The 19,528-nt window shown below is 37.7% G+C and overlaps 1 protein-coding gene across 6 annotated transcripts in view; it reads right to left on the reverse strand.

Annotated features, from left to right (window-relative positions):
* Positions 1-19,528, reverse strand: part of ikzf1 (IKAROS family zinc finger 1 (Ikaros)) — a 39,615-nt gene that overhangs the window by 11,180 nt on the left and 8,907 nt on the right. For 3 of the 6 annotated variants that reach the window (XM_061961668.2, XM_061961661.2, XM_061961652.1), the window contains exons 4-5: positions 6,890-7,171; positions 3,732-3,899 (exon numbers count right to left, since the gene is read on the reverse strand). In XM_061961668.2, coding sequence (XP_061817652.1) covers positions 3,732-3,899; positions 6,890-7,171 — 450 coding nt within the window. The remainder of the gene's footprint in view (positions 1-3,731; positions 3,900-6,889; positions 7,172-19,528) is intronic. The other 3 variants (XM_061961689.2, XM_061961682.2, XM_061961674.2) reach the window with 1 other exon arrangement.

The raw sequence follows: 19,528 nt of genomic DNA on the forward strand, positions 1-19,528 counted from the left end.
CAAATTTAACTGAACTGCATCAATTTCATCAAGAGGAGTGGTCAAAAATTCAACCGGAAGCTTGCCAGAAGCTTGTGGATGGCTACCAAAAGCGCTTTATTGCAGTGAAACTTGCCAAGGGACTTGTAACCAAATATTAACATTGCTGTATGTATACTTTTGACTCAGCAGATTTGGTCACATTTTTAGTAGACCCATAATAAACTCATTAAAGAACCAAACTTCATGAATGTTTTTTGTGACAAACAAGTATGTGCTCCAATCACTATATCACAAAAAATTAAGAGTTGTAGAAATTATTGGAAACTCATGACAGCCATAAACTTTTGACCACGACTGTATATATGCTGAATGCAGGGCCGCCCCCAGGCTAAACTGGGGTCCTAAGCAGCAAGCATTAAACATTTGTTTTTATTCATGTGGAACAATTTGTATACTTTTTAAATTAAACTTGAATTTAATGTCATGCACATTTTGTATTAAACCAATTCATTAAAATAAACTGTTCAATATAATTTTTTTTTAACAGAAAAATAACCATTTTAATATTAAACATAAACTTATAAAGCTTCCTGTCTTACCTCAACCAGGATTTGAACCTAATACCACAGCTTTACCAGAAAAGCACTAACACTGTGCGCCACAGGGACAGTATTAAGAAATTTGCCATTATATTCTTATCAGTGATGGAGCAGGAAGCAGCTAGGAATACATTTGGGGTAAAACTTCACATGAAGCACCCTCTCATTCATTGATTGACATTTTACATTTGGTTGTTCGCGCACAATGGGGTCCCTGACGGATCCCGGGCCTTACGCAATGCAATAATTAATTCATATTTAATCTGTGTATAGCAGCGGTCTCCAATCTTTGTTCTTCTGAGAGCTTCTGTACTTTTACAAAATAAAAATGGCGGAGAGCTAGTCATTTTTGTGACGTTTAGTTTCATAGCTTATCTTATTTGAACCCAAACAAAATAAGTATGCTTGTTTTGCATGCTATTCTTCCCTCACTCGTGAACAAGACCCCGTGAACCTTAACTACTCGCGTATTAACCTAATTCATGGTACGAGCCACCCTCCTCTTAAATGTTGTGTACTGACTATGACAATGCTGACAGACCAACAGTTGTTGTTATATTTTCCTCTCTCTATACCACAGGGGTCAAACTCTTGGCCTTGGGGCCAAATCTGGCCCCCACAAGTGGCCCATGAAAGCCTAGAAATAATGTGTGTAAATAAAGCACGTCATTCTTTCTTGCTAAATGTATTTGTTCTTTCAATTATGACAGACAAAAATGTAACACATGCAATTGCATATCTTCTAAACATTGATATTATCTGATCTGAAACAGGATATTCCAAACATGGTTTTGGTTATGAAAAATAAATACTTAGATACAGCGGTGGGCCTTTCAGGGCCAGCAAGGCCTTCTCTGCTGGCCTAACATAACCAGAAATCATGATCATAATTAAAGATACAAGTAATTTTTAATTTACTTTCCCTAAATATCTATTAGTATTCATATTCTCTTCATGTCATATTATGCTCCTTCCAGTGCTGTTGTTTTAGGTAAGAGTTGTTATCCAATCAGAATTCAGCAAGCTTATGTTGCCATGCTGTACCAAATCTGCCCGGGGCCTTCAGAATCAACAATGCGGGCGTCTATGCACTGTAAGTGAACGGACACATACAGGTGATAGATAATTGCGATAGCCAATCAGATCACGAGTTGTGTCGGTAAGGCCTTCAAGCTGGCCTCACATTGAACGTGACATTTACGTGTCCTGTGATTGGATACTCACTGGTTTGAGCCAAGGTGGTGCTATGCAGATCAGCAGAGCCAAACCCGGGACCGTTAGTGGACTAATTTAATTATTAAATTCATGAATTATTAAATTAATCCGCTGTTCATGTTGATTAATTTAATTATTAAATTCATCCAATGATAATAAATTAATCAAAGTTAATTTTATTTTTAATTTAATTTCCATAGATATATTAAAGTATTCATCATATTCTCTTCATGTCAGGTTCCAGTGTTGCTTGTTTATACATTAGAGCTTTTATCCAATCAGAAGTCAGCTGGCTTGTTGCCAGAGCTAATGAATTTAGCAGGAGCCTTCTGAATCAACATAGTGTAAACAAACAGAACACATACAGTTGATAGACAGTTGCGATAGCCAATCAGATCACAAGTTGTTGACAGTAGCCTATTTAGTTAGCCTGATGTTAACGAGACTGTGATTGGATACTCACTTGTTACTCCAAAGTGAGTATCTAATCACAAGTCGCAATTTCAATTTACTGAAGCAGGAAGTGTTGCCCTGTAGCCATGAACGTTGAAAAACTTATTCGGGTGTTACCATTTAGTGGTCAATTGTACGGAATATGTACTCTACTGTGCAATCTACTAATAAAAATTCAATCAATCAAAAAGTACCAGAGAAATCACCAATACTCACTTTTTTAACCCACAAAGAAGGAGAACAAAACGTTGATTAGGTGGCAGATATATATGTGAAAGGCCAATTTCAAGAAGGATATTTAAAGAGAAACTACATCTAGTGAGACGACGTCGGCCAACACTAGAAACTAGTTCAGCTGTCCCGGCGATGAAATGAGGAAATGCCCACCACTTCCACTCGAATCAACCGACTACGAGGGGTACCACTGGCTTATACGGCGTTGAATGGCTGCTACAAATTGTGAGTTAAAATACTTTATTTCTTTATTTTTTCACGTTTAATGTTTGTTACAATTTTAATTTTGACAGTGCCATATAAGATATATTTTAATTGCTGATGCGTTTTTTTTTTTTTTTTTAATGCGCCAGAAAATAGCCCGTTTTGTACACTGTTGAGGTGTTATTATCGGCCGATAAATGCGTTAAAATGTAATATCGGAAATTATCGGTATCGTTTTTTTTATTATCGGTATCGTTTTTTAAAAATTTATTTTCAATTTTTTTTTTTATTAAATCAACATACAAAACACAAGATACACTTACAATTAGTGCACCAACACAAAAAACCTTCCTCCCCCATTTACACTCATTCACACTCCATCCATCCATCCATCCATTCACACAAAAGGGTTGTTTCTTTCTGTTATTAATATTCTGGTTCCTACATTATATGTCAATATATATCAATACAGTCTGCAAGGGATACAGTCCGTAAGGACACATGATTGTGCGGGCTGCTGGTCCACTAATAGTACTAACCTTTAACAGTTAATTTTTACTAATTTTCATTCATTACTAGTTCCAATGTAACTGTTTTTATATTGTTTTACTTTCTTTTTTATTCAAGAAAATGTTTTTAATTTATCTATTTTATTTTATTTTATTATTATTTTTTAAACGTACCTTATCTTCACCATACCTGGTTGTCCAAATTAGGCATAATAATGTGTTAATTCCACGACTGTATATATCGGTTGATATCAGTATCGGTTGATATCGGTATCGGTAATTATAGAGTTGGACAATATCGGAATATCGGATATAGGCAAAAAGCCATTATCGGACATCCCTAATGGAGATACATAATTACCTCCTAGCCGCTTCTCAGCCAACGGACTAAAAGTAAATACAGTCTCAGCCTGATCGGCCTCAATCGGCAATGGCAATAAAAAAAAAGCTGGTCCAATAGCGATGAGTGGCCGATCGATCGGCACAAGTCTAATTTGAACTAATCTCATTCTTTCTTGGATGTGCTAGTACTCACCAGAGTGTGTGCGTAAGTGCCCGGTGAGTGCATCCCTCCTGCGACAGGCATAGTTGCAAAGGTGACACTTGAAGGGTTTCTCTCCGGAGTGGAGCTTGATGTGACGCAGCAGGTTGCCTTTCTGGGTGAAAGACGCCCCACACTGGCTGCACTGGAAAGGACGTTCTCCTGTGAAGAAAAAAACACATCACACAAAAAATTACTACAAAGTGGATGATGAAATTAATTTTTACAAGCACTCAATCAACATTTCATTAAAGAGCAGGGGACTCCAGTGGGAAAATGAGGTCACTGTGTTACAAACATCTGAGGGAACCAGAAGGAGTGAGACGATGGAGAGACTCCAGGGTAAAATGAGTGGGGGGGGGGGGAGTTCCACAGTAACGCTCCATCTCTCCATGCTCCCCCTGCCCCATCAACTCCTGCTGCTCTGATCGAACAAGAGCCTTTCAGACTCAGCCTGCCAGTTCCGTAATGCACCATTGCCTGGGTCAATTTGATCTGAAAATCTCATTTTTTCCTCTTCTTCGTCGCTAAAATAAGAGCAGCACATCACAATGCAAATTCAGCCTCATTTGAATAAAGTGAAGGAAACACTTTGTGTTGAGAGCCAGTCTTCCTGATCAGCGCTCCTGGAATAAACCAATATCCAGCCTCTTCGAGTGTTGTGGCATTCTGTGAGAACCTTTTAATATGGCTTTTTTTTTTAAAAGTCTCCCTCTCAATAAAATAAGAGTCACCAGTGAAGCAGCAAAAATATATAAAAGGGGAAATTCATTAAAAATGCATTTCAGAAGCCACAGAATATTATCTATTCAAATAGGAGGCACTTCATTATATCTGTTATTGTACTTTCTTTTGCATTTACATCAGTCTACTGTTCCTTTATTCCATTTTGAGTGTCATTAGTTTCTACAGCTTGACAGTTAAGTGCCTTTTTCAAAAATGTTCCCCACCACTGGTTTGGGTTCATTATGATAGAATATCTAATTCACCATTTTTGAAAAACTTTTAATAGCCAGGTATTTGTGACTGCATTGAGATCCTAATTGATGCATGGGGAGCCCTAGTTTCTCAAACAGGCACTTTTTTTTTTGGATATAATGTTTGCTGCTTGATTGCTCAATAAGGTGATACGTTACTGTTGTATTGCCACTTTTGTGATGAGCATGCTAATTGTGTATTTCATACATGAAAGGTCTGCACGCATATACAGCCAACAGCAGCAACAAGTATATTGACTATCACTATTGTTTATTAGGAAGCGCAGACAGCAACAAGTTATGCCAAAAAGTAAGATTTTTGCTGCATCTTCTAGATCAGTGTTTTTTTTTAGTAGGGCGGGGGCACATTGATGGGCCGCGAGCGCACCCGGGAGGGCTGTCAAAAAATATCTGTTTCTCAGCTGTGGTCCGTATGGGCCGCAGCGGTACTCAGTTGTAACACACTTTTCCACCACTTGTGGCAGTAATGACATTTTCAAACAACAGAAGAAATCTGGAACTGAAGTCACAGAGAAGTTTGTTCAGCGCAAAAATTATAACTAAAGTGGTGAATGTGTATTGAACATTTGCACGTTCATTTTATTAACAGTTTATTTACGCAACATACAGTTGCGATCAAAAGATTGCAAACACTTGTAAAGAACATAATGTCATGGCTGTCTTGAGTTTCTAATACTTTCTACATCTCTTATTTTTTTGTGATAGAGTGATTGGAGCACATACTTGTTGATCACAAAAAAGATTCATGAAGTTTGGTTCTTTTATGAATTTATTATGGGTCTACTGAAAATGTGACCAAATCTGCTGGGTCAAAAGTATACATACAGCAATGTTAATATTTGGTTACATGTTCCTTGGCAAGTTCCACTGCAATAAGGCACTATTGGTAGCCATCCACAAGCTTCTGGCAAGCTTCTGGTTGAATATTTGACCACTCCTCTTGACAAAATTGGTGCCGTTCAGCTAAATGTGTTGGTTTTCTGACATGGACTTGTTTCTTCAGCAATGTCCACACGTTTAAGTCAGGACTTTGGGAAGGTAATTCTAAAACCTTAATTCTAGCCTGATTTAGCCATATCTTTACCACTTTAGATGTGTGTTTGGGGTCATTGTTCTGTTGGAACACCCAACTGCGCCCAAGACCCAACCTCCGGACTGATGATTTTAGGTTGTCCTGAAGAATTTGGTGGTAATCCTCCTTTTTCATTGTCCCATTTAAAGCACCAGTTCAATTGGCAGCAAAACAGGCCCATTGCATAATACTACCACCACCATGCTTGACGGTAGGGATGGTGATCCTGGGATTAAAGGCCTCACCTTTTCTCCTCCAAACATATTGCTGGGTATTGTGGCCAAACATTAACATTTTTGTTTCATCTGACCACAGAACTTTCCTCCAGAAGGTCTTATCTTTGTCCATGTGATGTCAAATGAAACAAAAATTGAGCTTGCCAGAAGCTTGTGGATGGCTACCAAAAGTGCCTTATTGCAGTGAAACTTGCCAAGAGACATGTAACCAAATATCAACATTGCTGTATGTATACTTTTGACCCAGCAGATTGGGTCACATTTTCAGTAGACCCATAATAAATTCATAAAAGAACCAAACTTCATGAAAGAGTTGTAGAAATTATTGGAAACTCAAGACATCCATGATATTATGTTCTTTACAAGTGTATGTAAACTTTTGATCGCGACTGTGTGCATTATTATTATTTATATTCAATTAGTTAGAATGTATCTATTTTAGCACTGCATAATTGTATGTAAATGTAATTTTCATCCGTTTTTATGAGTCCCAATATGTTTGATTAGTATTTATTTTTGTGATCAGCCGTACCTAAGACTTGATAATAATCTTTGTGATCAACACATGCTTTCATATCATTTGACAAGGTTCATGCTGTTAAACTGTAAGTAGGTTAGATATGATTATTGAATACAAGTAAAATCAGGAGTAAGATCACTAATTTAGTGTTAATATTGGAGTGGACCGGGCGTCAATGTAGTGGAAAAGTTGGGCCCTGAGGTCAAAAAGGTTAAGAGCCCCTGTTCTAAACCACTTTGCTGCCCCTCATCAATCCTCACACACACATAGTGCTGACATTGAACATGGGTGCAAATGGAGGGCGTGATGTATTGCAAGTGGCTTACCAGTGTGGCTTCGCTTGTGCACCATCAACACATTGGGGCCAATACAAACTATCCCACAGATATCGCACTTGAGTTTTCCGTTGGGCAGACGGATGCCGCCGGCCGACGAGAAGACCTTGGCTTCGGGACTCGGCTGCGAGCCGTTCACCTTGGCCCCCGAGGCATCGATCACGCGCAAGTCTTCCGCGCACTCCTCCTCCTCCTCCTCCTCCTCCACGCCATTCATGTCACAGGCCAGCCCATTCTCCTCATCACTGCGAGCCTCAACTTTAATGTTACAGGCTGGAAAAGAGGGCAAGGGGGAGGGGGAGGGCCACGATTTAGAAGAAGAGCAAGATTCTGTGATGATGTAATATATAAAAGGACTGATAGTAGTCTAATGGTACGTCACTAATAAGATAAAGCCGACAATAACTTCAACCTTTACCTGGTCTGAGGTAACTGAAGTAGAATTTTTTTTAAACTCATTCATGTCTCGTCTGTCTTAGACTGAAATCTCTTATCAACCTACCATTCCAATGAATTTAGTACCAGTATAATCAAAGTAGTGTGTGACATATAGCTCACACATATCTGCCCTTCTAGATGTTCTTACCTCTTGCACAAGTTCCATTAATAGTTGGCCTTAAGCCAACATTATCAGCCAAATGTTTGTGTTTTCTGCCTAGATAAGTTGTAGCTGTTAACCAACATCTTAGTCACTTAATCATTGCTGGTCTGACCATGAGATCATACATAAAGTTGTCTGGTACAGTTCCCGAAATGTAGTCTGTCTTATCATTGGGTCCTGTGTATATTGCTATACTATCATTTATATAATATATATAGCATACAATTTTTTCACTTCGGATACTAATATTGATTCGATATGATAACAGCACGAATTATACATCATTTTATTTAAGTCTTGATGAAGTAAAATGACTCATTCAAAGCACTTATTGATGCTACTACTCGCTAAACATTATAAATAAATGATAAATGGGTTGTACTTGTATAGCGCTTTTCTACCTTCAAGGTACTCAAAGCGCTTGGACACTACTTCCACATTTACCCATTCACACACACATTCACACACTGATGGAGGGAGCTGCCATGCAAGGCGCTAACCACCACCCATCAGGAGCAAGGGGGAAGTGTCTTGCTCAGGACACAACGGACATGACGAGGTTGGTACTAGGTGGGGATTGAACCAGGGACCCTCGGGTCGCGCACGGCCACTCTTCTACTGCGCCACGCCGTCCTCGCACCTTTCTTTGTAGACAGTGTAAATTTAGGTTGCATTTACTTTCATTATATTTCTATTTGTAATCATATTCATTTGCCTATTTGTAACTATATGAAAATCTTTAATTTATTTCATTCTATTGTCTACCCATTCTATAGATTTTTTTAATCGTACTCTATAGCTTTTGTATCGTTGGTATTGTTTATTCAATGTCATTCTGTTTTATTTTTCCCTCTTTTCTGATGCTTTTTTTTTAGTGTTCTTTGTATGCGTTCTTCTCGTAACTGAGCTATTGTGATCAAACAATTTCCCATACGGATCATATAAAGATTGTCTAAGTCTAAGTCTAAGCAAAAAATAGTACTCGTTAAAAACACTTATTTATTATTAACCATTGGAATGGACTTATGCTATTTTTAAGTTGAAGTGGAGTGGTAATTGTTTTTTGGCGACACCCAGAGGCCACAATATTTTATCAAGTTAAGCTCTTGAAGCAGTAAGTTGAATGATGAGGACACTTTTGTTACTGGATATTTTCTAATAGGCTTCTGCCTTGGTGACTTTAACCTATAAGTGAAATGCAACTATAATTATTTGATATTTGTATACATTGAAAAAATTGGTGTTTTGGACTGCAATAGTGTTCAATTAAGGACACTTATTATGTATGTCTAGCTTGTGTGCTATTGTGTGCTTAGCTGTTGTGTAGCTCTTTCAAATTTTCTTGTAATCAGACAGCTGTGTAGCTGTTAGATCTTAGTAGCCAAGTGTATAGCCTACTTTGTTAGTCTTTGGTAAATGACACTAAAATTCAAGAAAATACTAACCTTAGGCCTTTTTCCATCGCAGGAACTTTAACAGGAACTTTCCCACCTACCCGGGTTATCAAAGTACCCATGTGTTTCCACCAAAAACAACCTGGGTAGATTTAGTTCAACTGGATGTATTTTTTTATTTCTTAGTAGCAGGGTGGGACTTAAAGAAGTTTCCCAAGATGCTTAGCGTGTCGGGCCGCTGTGCTGTCATACGCCGATCGGTTAAACACAAGTGGGGCGTTTCTAAAACTTTGGGTATACACTATTTCATCCGCCTTTACAGTATGCGAGGACAACTTCTTTATTTCTTATTTCTTGTGTATTTCAACTACAACATACTTGACAACGGAGAGAAAGAAAAAAGAAAATACACTTTGAACTTGCATGGACTTTTGTCGGGCTTCTGTAAACTGAAGAACGCTGCTTAGTGGAACTATCTCACAGTGTTTTTACTCATCCTTAGTCTTTAAACTAGAATGCAGTTTGATGCTATTCATTCATTTTTGCTAACTTCATTTTGGTACGGGAAGCTACAAAAAGTGGATGGACTCTTTTAAACCTATTTACAGAGAAAGTATTCAGCCGGACTTCGACACGGCGACTCCAGGTGCTCACTGGGGCCGCGGTAGTCAGTGACAACGCCATTTGTGGAGTTATTCGGCTCAACCTGAGTGAACCGAATGCTAATGCTATCAGGCCAAAATTGTCATTTCTTACTTATATATTGCTATTTACAGCTCAGATAGACCAAAAGGAATCGACTGACCCTCATGAATTTATCGATTACCGAGGGGACGGCTTTCTGACTGTTGACGAAAGCCTGACTTTTTATGTCAAATTCGGCTTTTAAAATGATTGTTTTGTATATTATATTGCTTTGTATTTTTGTTTACTTTCATTTGAGTAAAATACATATGACCTAATATTGTCTGTTTATTTTTACATGGTTTCAGTGTAAAAATATACTGTACTATTCTTTCACATGTCATCAGGCTGATTTGTATAAAGTACCCAGAACTGTGAAATGGGGTGGAAACACAACCAACACACTTCCACAGGAACCTTCAGTTCCAGGAACTAACAATATCAATCAGACTGGGACACCCCTACTATCATACTGTTGGAATAATTGTTTGTAAGTTATCACAAAAGAAACGTTGTACTATGAATGCAGTCTTTCGAGGCCTAACAAGAGGAAGAAGGCTCGTGAAACGCCACTGTGATTTCAACACGGACAGATGGCAGGATCTGCTCAACTTCCAGATGAACTCTCTTTGAAGTGTTAAACGAACTCTCTTTGAAATATTTCACAAACTCTCTTCCAACTATTTGGTAACCGAGGTCAACGCTATTTACGACCCGCTGCCCTCTTGAAGTCCCTGTGGTCAGGAGACGGGAGGGGTTATCCATTGTCCTCCAACACCTGCCCCAGCTGGATCCAGGAAGAGCCCAAGCCCGAGAAATCCACTTCTTGGTCTTCAAAGCGACCGAAAACAATGACTGTTTTACATACTCCCCATTCCTGCTGAGACATGTGTTGGTGCGTGAACATTGAACATCTGAATAAAGGAGGTGACGAAAACCTTCTTCGTCAGAGCGTGGTGCAGGACTGTACAGAGAGTGCAGTGGCCATGTCTCTCCTCAATATTGAGTCCAAATTGAATTCTGTCTCTGTTTGATTCCTTGCCTTTTGTCTTGTTTAATAGATGTCCTCAGTGTTTGAACGTGACATCTTATTGGTCCTTCGAGCCGGATTCCAACACGTCTGACGATTCCAGCATGAGTGAGTGAAACCAGAAAGACCATGGCATCCAAATCCTGATTGAGGAACTGCTTTTGATTCATTTCGGGCTGGAATTGAAAGACTGACGGAAATCCAAGGACAAGAGGAAGGAACGCAGAGAGCAGTGAGTACGTTTTAAATTGACGAAGAAAGAAACGACTAAGAAGAAGCGTGTGACTGAGGGTTACGATGCATAGACAAACCCTATAAATCCTAGGCTCTAACAGGTAAAAAGGCCAAATAATTAGAGGGACGTCGGAGTCCAACGTCCGTGAGTATTACAATTTTAAATAAAAACTGAATTAAAATAAAAACTGAAGAGGCCAATATACTGCAGGTAAACGGAACCGCGAAAACTGGAATCCGTAATATCCATAAACAAACATACTAGGGGGTGTCGGGGCCCACAATAATTTGAAATATCCGTGAACCATTATCCTGAGGACGACGGAGTCCAACAGACCTAAAATGGTCTATTCAGAATAAAAACTGAATTTTGTCCGTAAAAAACAATAACCTGGAGAGCGACGGGGTCCTCATGCAATAAACATTGAAATTTCCGTAGATCAATATACTGAAAGGTGTGAATGTGAGAGTGTGTGGGAGTAATCGCCATTAGGCTATCACTCCATATTAAAGTTGTGAGAAGTAAATAGTGGGTTATTGTGGATGCTCTAGGCAAGACACCTCCACTGGGGAACCATCTCCAGTAGAAGCGACGTGTACCACAATAATAAATTAAACCACTAATATATATACTAAAAGACATGCAACAACAAAGTACTCCAAAAGAAAAAGATAAATGGATTTTAAAAACGGAGTCACGTTGATCAAAGAAGACATCTATGTACAGTATGTCCAGACAATAAACTAGTCTTACCAAAAAATCTATATAAGTGGGTAGCAGTTTTGAGCCAAGGTTGAACTCATGGCTCAACAGGAGGGATATGAATACCCTTATACAGAAGTACTATACTGCCTATAGTTTAATTCTTATAAAAAATTTTTGTATAAAACATCTATGCAATTAACTAAATAAGAGTGAAGGAAAACATTATTGTCTGGTCATAGTAGATGCATTTTCAAAGTAGGTAGAAATATTTCCTAAAGGAAAAGCAGATGTGCTGACAGTAGCAAAAGCATTATGCAAATATTTAGTAAAAATGTACATTAACATTACAAGTACAACAGGACTAACACCATTTGAAAGATAGTGGAAAGACCAAGCTGAGTACACTTAGCACATAGTAAAAAGGTCATATAATGGGAAAAAGTATTTGGGATTGTATTTAAAAAGGTCATATAATGGAAAAAAAAAGTATTTGGAATTGTATTTGTGTTATCAAAGGGACATGTTAACTAGCACACTACAAATTCCACTGTGACAAAGTTGTAAGCATACCATTTGATGGTGTGTCAAAGTTTGATAATAATTGGTTCCTGTTTTGGTAATTAATTTGTTCCTTATGGCGGAGCAAGTGGAAAAGGCTACAAAAACTGATTGTGTTGTATGTATAAGCCCAGACAATTACTCAAGATGAGTCAAAAAAAAAGTTGAATTGAAGTAATGAGCAAAACAAAATTGACCCTGTAGCTAAAGAGACAAAACAGAAACCAATATTTGATAAATATGTGAAAAAGCTAATTATACCTGCAATAACATGCAAGGCTTGTACAACAGTTAGGAAACGTATCATCAGATAACTGCATACACATAGTAAAAGTATCAATATTTGTACAAGAATTGTTAACACGCCTTAACAGTTTGATATCTGAACATTGGAATATAACTAGACATGATGTAAACTGGCAAAGTGTTGTAGATCCAACTTATATTGATGGGTGTCCAAAGAAGTATATCTGACGACTATAAATTGGTAAATCAAGTTGCAGCTGAATTTCAATCATACGTCTACTGGTGGTGTACGATTAACAAGAATGTTGACAGAATAAACTATGTCCACTACAACGTACAGAGATTGGGAAATTACACAGGCCAAGACTTGAAGCCGTCGCTGATCAACGTCGCCACCTTCCTTATGGCTTTTCAAAACCGTATGACGCAAAAAAGGGGGCGTGTGCGCAATATTTGGTGAACAGTGTTGCATGTTCGTACCAGACTGCACTGATGCAGAAAGTAGCCTGACCAAAGCAATGGAAGGCCTGCGTACCTCAACGGTAAACTGAAAGAGCATTCAGGCATGGATACATCTATGTGGGAGGGGTGGTTGGACGTGTTTGGCAAATACAAGTCTTTGGTATCTGGTATCTATGGCCGTGTTCAGCAATACTGACGTTGTGTGGATGTTGTTGTATTCCCTGTCTGTTCTCTGTTTAACCGTCTGATTACCACAGCGATTAGCCCAGCAGATGATAAAACTGTTCAGATGTACTTCCTGGTGGACGACAAGGAAGATGAATCTGAAGACGAGGATACCTACCAGGATGGTGTTCCTGATTTATTTCCAGAAATGTTATAAATATGAGGAAAAATGTATGTTTAATTCTGAGTGTAAACATAACTTTGTCGTAAGGAAATTAACCATTAACTGAAAATTGCAAGAAGAAGTTATTAGGGATAAGGAGATTATGGGAACGTTTTTGCGATAAACAGGAGGGAATTGTTGGAATAATTGTTTGTAAGTTATCACAAAAGAAACGTTGTATTATGAATGCTGTCTTTCGAGGCCTAACAAGAGGAAGAAGGCTCGTGAAACGCCACTGTGATTTCAACACGGACAGATGGCAGGATCTGCTCAACTTCCAGAGGAACTCTCTTTGAAGTGTTAAACGAACTCTCTTTGAAATATTTCACAAACTCTCTTCCAACTATTTGGTAACCGAGGTCAACGCTATTTACGACCCGCTGCCCTCTTGAAGTCCCTGTGGTCAGGAGACGGGAGGGGTTGTCCATTGTCCTCCAACACCTGCCCCAGCTGGATCCAGGAAGAGCCCAAGCCCGAGAAATCCACTTCTTGGTCTTCAAAGCGACCGAAAACAATGACTGTTTTACATACTCCCCATTCCTGCTGAGACATGTGTTGGTGCGTGAACATTGAACATCTGAATAAAGGAGGTGACGAAAACCTTCTTCGTCAGAGCGTGGTGCAGGACTGTACAGAGAGTACAGTGGCCATGTCTCTCCTCAATATTGAGTCCAAATTGAATTCTGTCTCTGTTTGATTCCTTGCCTTTTGTCTTGTTTAATAGATGTCCTCAGTGTTTGAACGTGACACATACACTTATCTAATATGTCATGTTTTTTAATAATATGGTATATTTCATTTTGATTTGTCACATTTGTTGTTGTGTGATTGTTACTTAATTATACTGTGAACGAGAATAGGGATTGGGCATTCAGCTCCGCAGTTTAAATTCAGCCTTAAACATATGATTCCTTTCTGTGAATCAACATATTCCAAATAACAACTTGTTGGAGTATTATATATCCTTTTCACAAGGTGTAACAATAAAGTACCCTAAAGAATATGTTGGCTTTCTATCATTTAAATATATTGTATTAAACAGTATCCCCCTTTTGTTTTGAAAATGACGAGTTGTCTTATATTTAGGCAGATTACTCATGAAAACAAAATTCCTCCTGGTCAGAGGTTTTCTTCCGTCTCTCACACACACCAATAACCTGGAGAGATGTGGCGCACAGGTTATGTAAATCCACAGACCACTAAGGAGGAGTTTTTGACCCTTCCATGGAAATTGGTCACTACAGTAGACATTATTCAAAGGTTGTTTCTCCTGCAAACATGAGTCATAATGACCAAATTGTGCATCAGTTGCTGCAGTGGACGCTAATGTGTCATGTCATACACTGCCACTCATTGGTCGTCTGTTGTAAGTGCAAAAAAACCCAAAAAAACAATTCCTCAAAAGCAAGATTGTTGACAGAGTGCAGAACAGGCAAGGAATATCTGTCCATTCCTACCTTTGCATATATAAAAACACGAGGACATCAAGCAACAACTATAATTATTAAAATGTTTTGAGTATTGATTTTGTGAGTTGACACGATCCCGAGAGGGACAAGCAGTAGAAAATGGATGGATGGATGGAGGAATGTAAAGTTAATCATGTGACCACTTACATGGAATTAATGCATCAGGTTTTATTTTGACTGCAATGTATAGTATTGTTGTTTTTGAAAATACGTCATACTAGTTCATTAACTTATGTTTTTAGAATATAAATAAAGTTATTAAAATGTAGCAATATTTAGTGAATACTATGTTCCCTATCATTATATTCGTGTTTAAAAAAAAAATAGAAACAGAAGGCTGAATGTTGCTAAAATACTATTAACAATATCAGAATATGTTGACACATTTTTAAAGATGATAAAAAAGCGTGTTGACAAAGTCCGATTTACTTTGTTTTTCCTTGGAAATTAATTTCATCAATTAAAATTCTAATTAATTCTGTCCACTAATTTACCCTTTTAAACTCCTTAGAAAAGTTATGTTTTTTAAAAAAAATTGTTTAAATGTTTTCTATGCCTAAAGTATAATCAAAAACACTTGTGAAAAGTTAGGTTATCAAAATGTGTGCATAAAGGGTGGAAGGTGATCAACAAAGCAGAAAAAATATATGTATATATATATATATATATTTATTTAATGCAATCTACGAGTCGTTATTTCACTGATAATAAAAATGTGATGTCTTTTTTGTCTTAAACAATTACAGTATTTTCCCAATATGGGTTTCGAAATTGAGTGCTTGTCTTATATTCAGGTTTCAGGTGTCAGGCCAAATTTTTTGTCAATACGGCAATTTTTTGTTTTGTTTCTGCATTTTCTGTGAATCTTGTAATATGTCTATTTATTTAATCTCTAATCACATACATTCATACAGGTAGTGTTTTATATTTGTATATGTAGCTATATCTTACAATGCATATATGCATATATATAATCATATATGCCTAAAGTTGCAAAAGTTTTGCATCGTGAACATTTTTTTAATTACAGATTAAAGGGAACTAATACATTAAATACATTATTTTCTCACTTTAAGTCTATGATTTTAGTCATTGCTCTTTTAAAATGATTATTTATGTCAAGTAAGGCATTTCCTGCATGCTAAATTTGTCCTGCAGCAAAATGTTTATTCGCAGGTGGAAAAGTTGCATGCTGTCAGCGCTGAGATGAAAAGATGCAGATCATCTCACACTATCGCACTTTGGTGAAACAAATGACAGCGAGATAAACAGGAAACAGAGACACAGGAAGTTGTGTGAAACTAAGGACGACAGGCAGCGTTCCATCAATATGCACACAAACTTTTGTCATATTTATCCTTTACGCATCATCGGCACTTATATTGTGTGTGATTGATAATAAGAAAATATCAAAGCCATCATCTCCATCTGACCTGTGGCGTTTCCAGAAAAGAGAAGTGCTCGACAACAACCTCCTCCCTGGTTTGCCAACAGATGACTTTAGAAAGACTGCAAAGAACTGACACATCATGCAAGTTGCCAAGCTGTGGTTTGCGTGTCATGTTCACATGCAGCCCACACTTCAAACCCTCTGCACTTACAACTGAAGAGGAAGAAGTGGAAATCATGAAACATTGGAATCCATGGAAAAGGGGAAGTTTCAGGCCAACTGAAATACCAAGAATTATGGAGAAGTGACAGAAAGGGAAGCATGCAGGGAAAGGAATTGTAAAACAACATCTAACTGAAGCAGATTGACTTTTCTGTTTTTTTTTTTTTTGCTTAAGCCTCACATAATTTTGAATAGAACAAATGTAGCTCATCATCTAACTACTGATGAAAAATATCCACTTGCATAACACTGGCATATTGACAGAAATGTTTATTAGTATATGCACTGTCCATGTCATTAAAACAAATACATTACAACAAGTATATAAACTGCCTTGCAATTTTAGCTAATTATTTATTTTAGTATTAGCTATTATTGTAACAATGACCAATAATTTCAAAAAAATTAGCAGTTAATACTTTTGTGCAAGTTTGATTTACTTTACCTGCACTTTTATTATGTGAAAGATGATCCGGCCGGCTGCAGACTGATTTACCATATTTTAAATTGAATACTTATTGTCACATTTTGTAGAATCGCTTCTATAATCACTTTGTTTTTGCACTTATGATGTTTGATGCACAGTTAAAAACATGTTTTAATTACATTCAAAGCCAAACAAGCCATAAAGCCATACAAGTCTTTAAGTTTTTGAAAACATTTTGTATTCACATTTCTTTTTTACTCTTTTTGCTTGAACTTCTCTATGAACTTTAGGCCTAAAAATCTGTTTTCATTTTTATTTTGACCAATCACAAGTTTAAACTTGCAAAATCATACTAATTGACATAATTTGATCAAAAGGCCTTTAACGGGTAGAAACAGAAATTAAAAACATTACATGTTTGGTATTTTTGTTGAGTACTCAAGTTGATTGAAGTTGATTGAGAAATGTCATCAAGAAAAGTAAAAAAAAAAAAATGTTAATCCAAAATGTTTTTATGCCCTTTGACAAATTAAGTTATATGTCATGTTTGGCTTTGGGGTGTTTTTGAATAACTGCTAGTGTATCGTACAATAAAGAATTGGACATTGACATTTTTAAATTCAACATAAAAAAAACCATCCATCCATACATTTTCTACCGCTTGTCCCTTTTTGGGATTGCGGGGGGTGCTGGAGCCTATCTCAGCTGCATTCGGGCGGAAGACGGGGTACACCCTGGACAAGTCGCTACCTCATCACAGGGCCAACACAGATAGACAGACAACATTCACACTCACATTCACCCTCTTGGGAAAACCAAATATAATGGACTACCACCACAAAAATAATGGCCAAAAATACAGCAAAAACTTACTGAAAGGACCAAAAAGTCAGCCTTTGATAGAACTGATCTGCAAATTGCACGAAATCGATGCAATTTGCGTCTCCAGAAAATGAAAACATATAAATACATGATAAAACTAACTGTAAAATATTAGTTTTCTTAAGCAAAATGTCCTGCACATTGACCTGATTACATATTTGATAAATACAATTTGAAATATGTATCTAAACTACCTGTAAAGCATTAGTTGCATGAAAAAAAAAGTACAGGTATTTTTCAAATGCAGTTTTTTTATTTTAATTAATTAATACAGCGGCACTCCATTGCTACCGTAATAGCGTACAACCCTAGTCTGCACCACACTGACTCTAATGCTGTCCAAGTAAGTTGAAATAATTTCTAAATGACAGATATTTATCCCAAAAAATGCGGAGTAGCTGCTGAAGGTGTGTTTGACGGAAAAGCAGCTGGAAGGTAGAAGTCCACTCTCAAAGGTAAATAATGTACATTATTATGACATAACTTCATAAAACCACTGTAATTGTTAGTAGTACATTATGTTGTATGGTTTATAGGCAGTAGTAGTTATATATCTTTGTTTTTCTTTTTAAAAGGCACGTTACATAGTAACGTTGATTTGTGGTACAAGTGTTTCGAGTTAAGAGCTCCGTCACAGGACCAATTAAGCTTGTAAGTTGAGGTACTTCTGTATGACAAAAAATTATCTGAAATGGGCGAATACACATTTCGAGTAGTTTAATCATTATTAGATCTAGAGTTGGGGAAAAAGGACAGAAAAATGGGTTTATTTTGAAACAGTTACAGCAAGCTAATGAATGACCCATTTTTGAATGAAACCCATGTTTCAAAGATGACATTAACTTGGAGCTATGAAACCTTTGGCTGTAGTTGTCACTTCTCTTACTGCAGCACAGCTGCAGCGGCACTGTCGTGTGACCAGAACCAGACAGAAGGGAACCGTGAATGCTGGGCTGCGCTCCCCCCTCACCCAACAGCTCATGGATATGGGGAAGTTACAAGTGAACCGGGAGTAGGAACAAAGTTTTTGACATGATATGATTGTCACAGTCGCATATCCTGATTTGCTTGTTTTGGGAAGCTGCAGTGTCAGTGTTGGTCAAACAGACAAACCACGCAGCAATAAAATGGCTGTAGGCCAAAGTGGATACATGCTATCCTTAATTTGCAAACAAAGAAGAAGAACGTCCCGTGGCAGAAGTAATTGGCACATTTTGGTGTTGATAGATAGCAGATATGGGAAGTTAGATAGCGGGTGTTGCTGTGTGGAAACACACGCTGAGCCTGTCAGAGGGTTCCTGTTACAGACAAAAACTATACAAGGTAAAACTCACAGCACTAATACACAAACATATGCCCTCTACTGTCAAACTATTGTTTTCCCTACAATTTTTTTTTCACAATCTTTGTGTTTCTCTGTCTTAAATTTGGGGATGTTTCATCTTGCCGCTTGCACACTTGCTCAATCTAATGACATCCAATAGAAGGACATGTGAAAGCAGGCTATGCAACAATGTGCTTCCTTTCGGGGTCCAATATGAAGACAGCTATACCCAATTTTATGGCCAGTAAATCATGGCTGCATATTTGAGAATTGTATCTCAGTGGCATTGGCATGAGTTGCTTACACAGGATCAAACTGAGTGTTTAGGGAAGTACAACACACACACGCACATGCACGCGCCTACACACACACACACACACACACACACACACACACACACACACACACACACACACACACACACACACACACACACACACACATACAATTCCTGCATTAATTTTACCTCTGTTGGCCCAAATATTTTACATTTATTGTTATTTTTCCTTATTGTGCTCAACCAAACTAAATGTAAATGTGTGCGTGTGTTTGTATGTGTGTGCATGTGTGTGTGTGTGCAGGTGCGCAGCGATATGCACTTTTTTCGAGGTTG

Source organism: Nerophis lumbriciformis, linkage group LG02 (assembly GCF_033978685.3).
Source record: "Nerophis lumbriciformis linkage group LG02, RoL_Nlum_v2.1, whole genome shotgun sequence".
NCBI lineage: Eukaryota > Metazoa > Chordata > Actinopteri > Syngnathiformes > Syngnathidae > Nerophis > Nerophis lumbriciformis.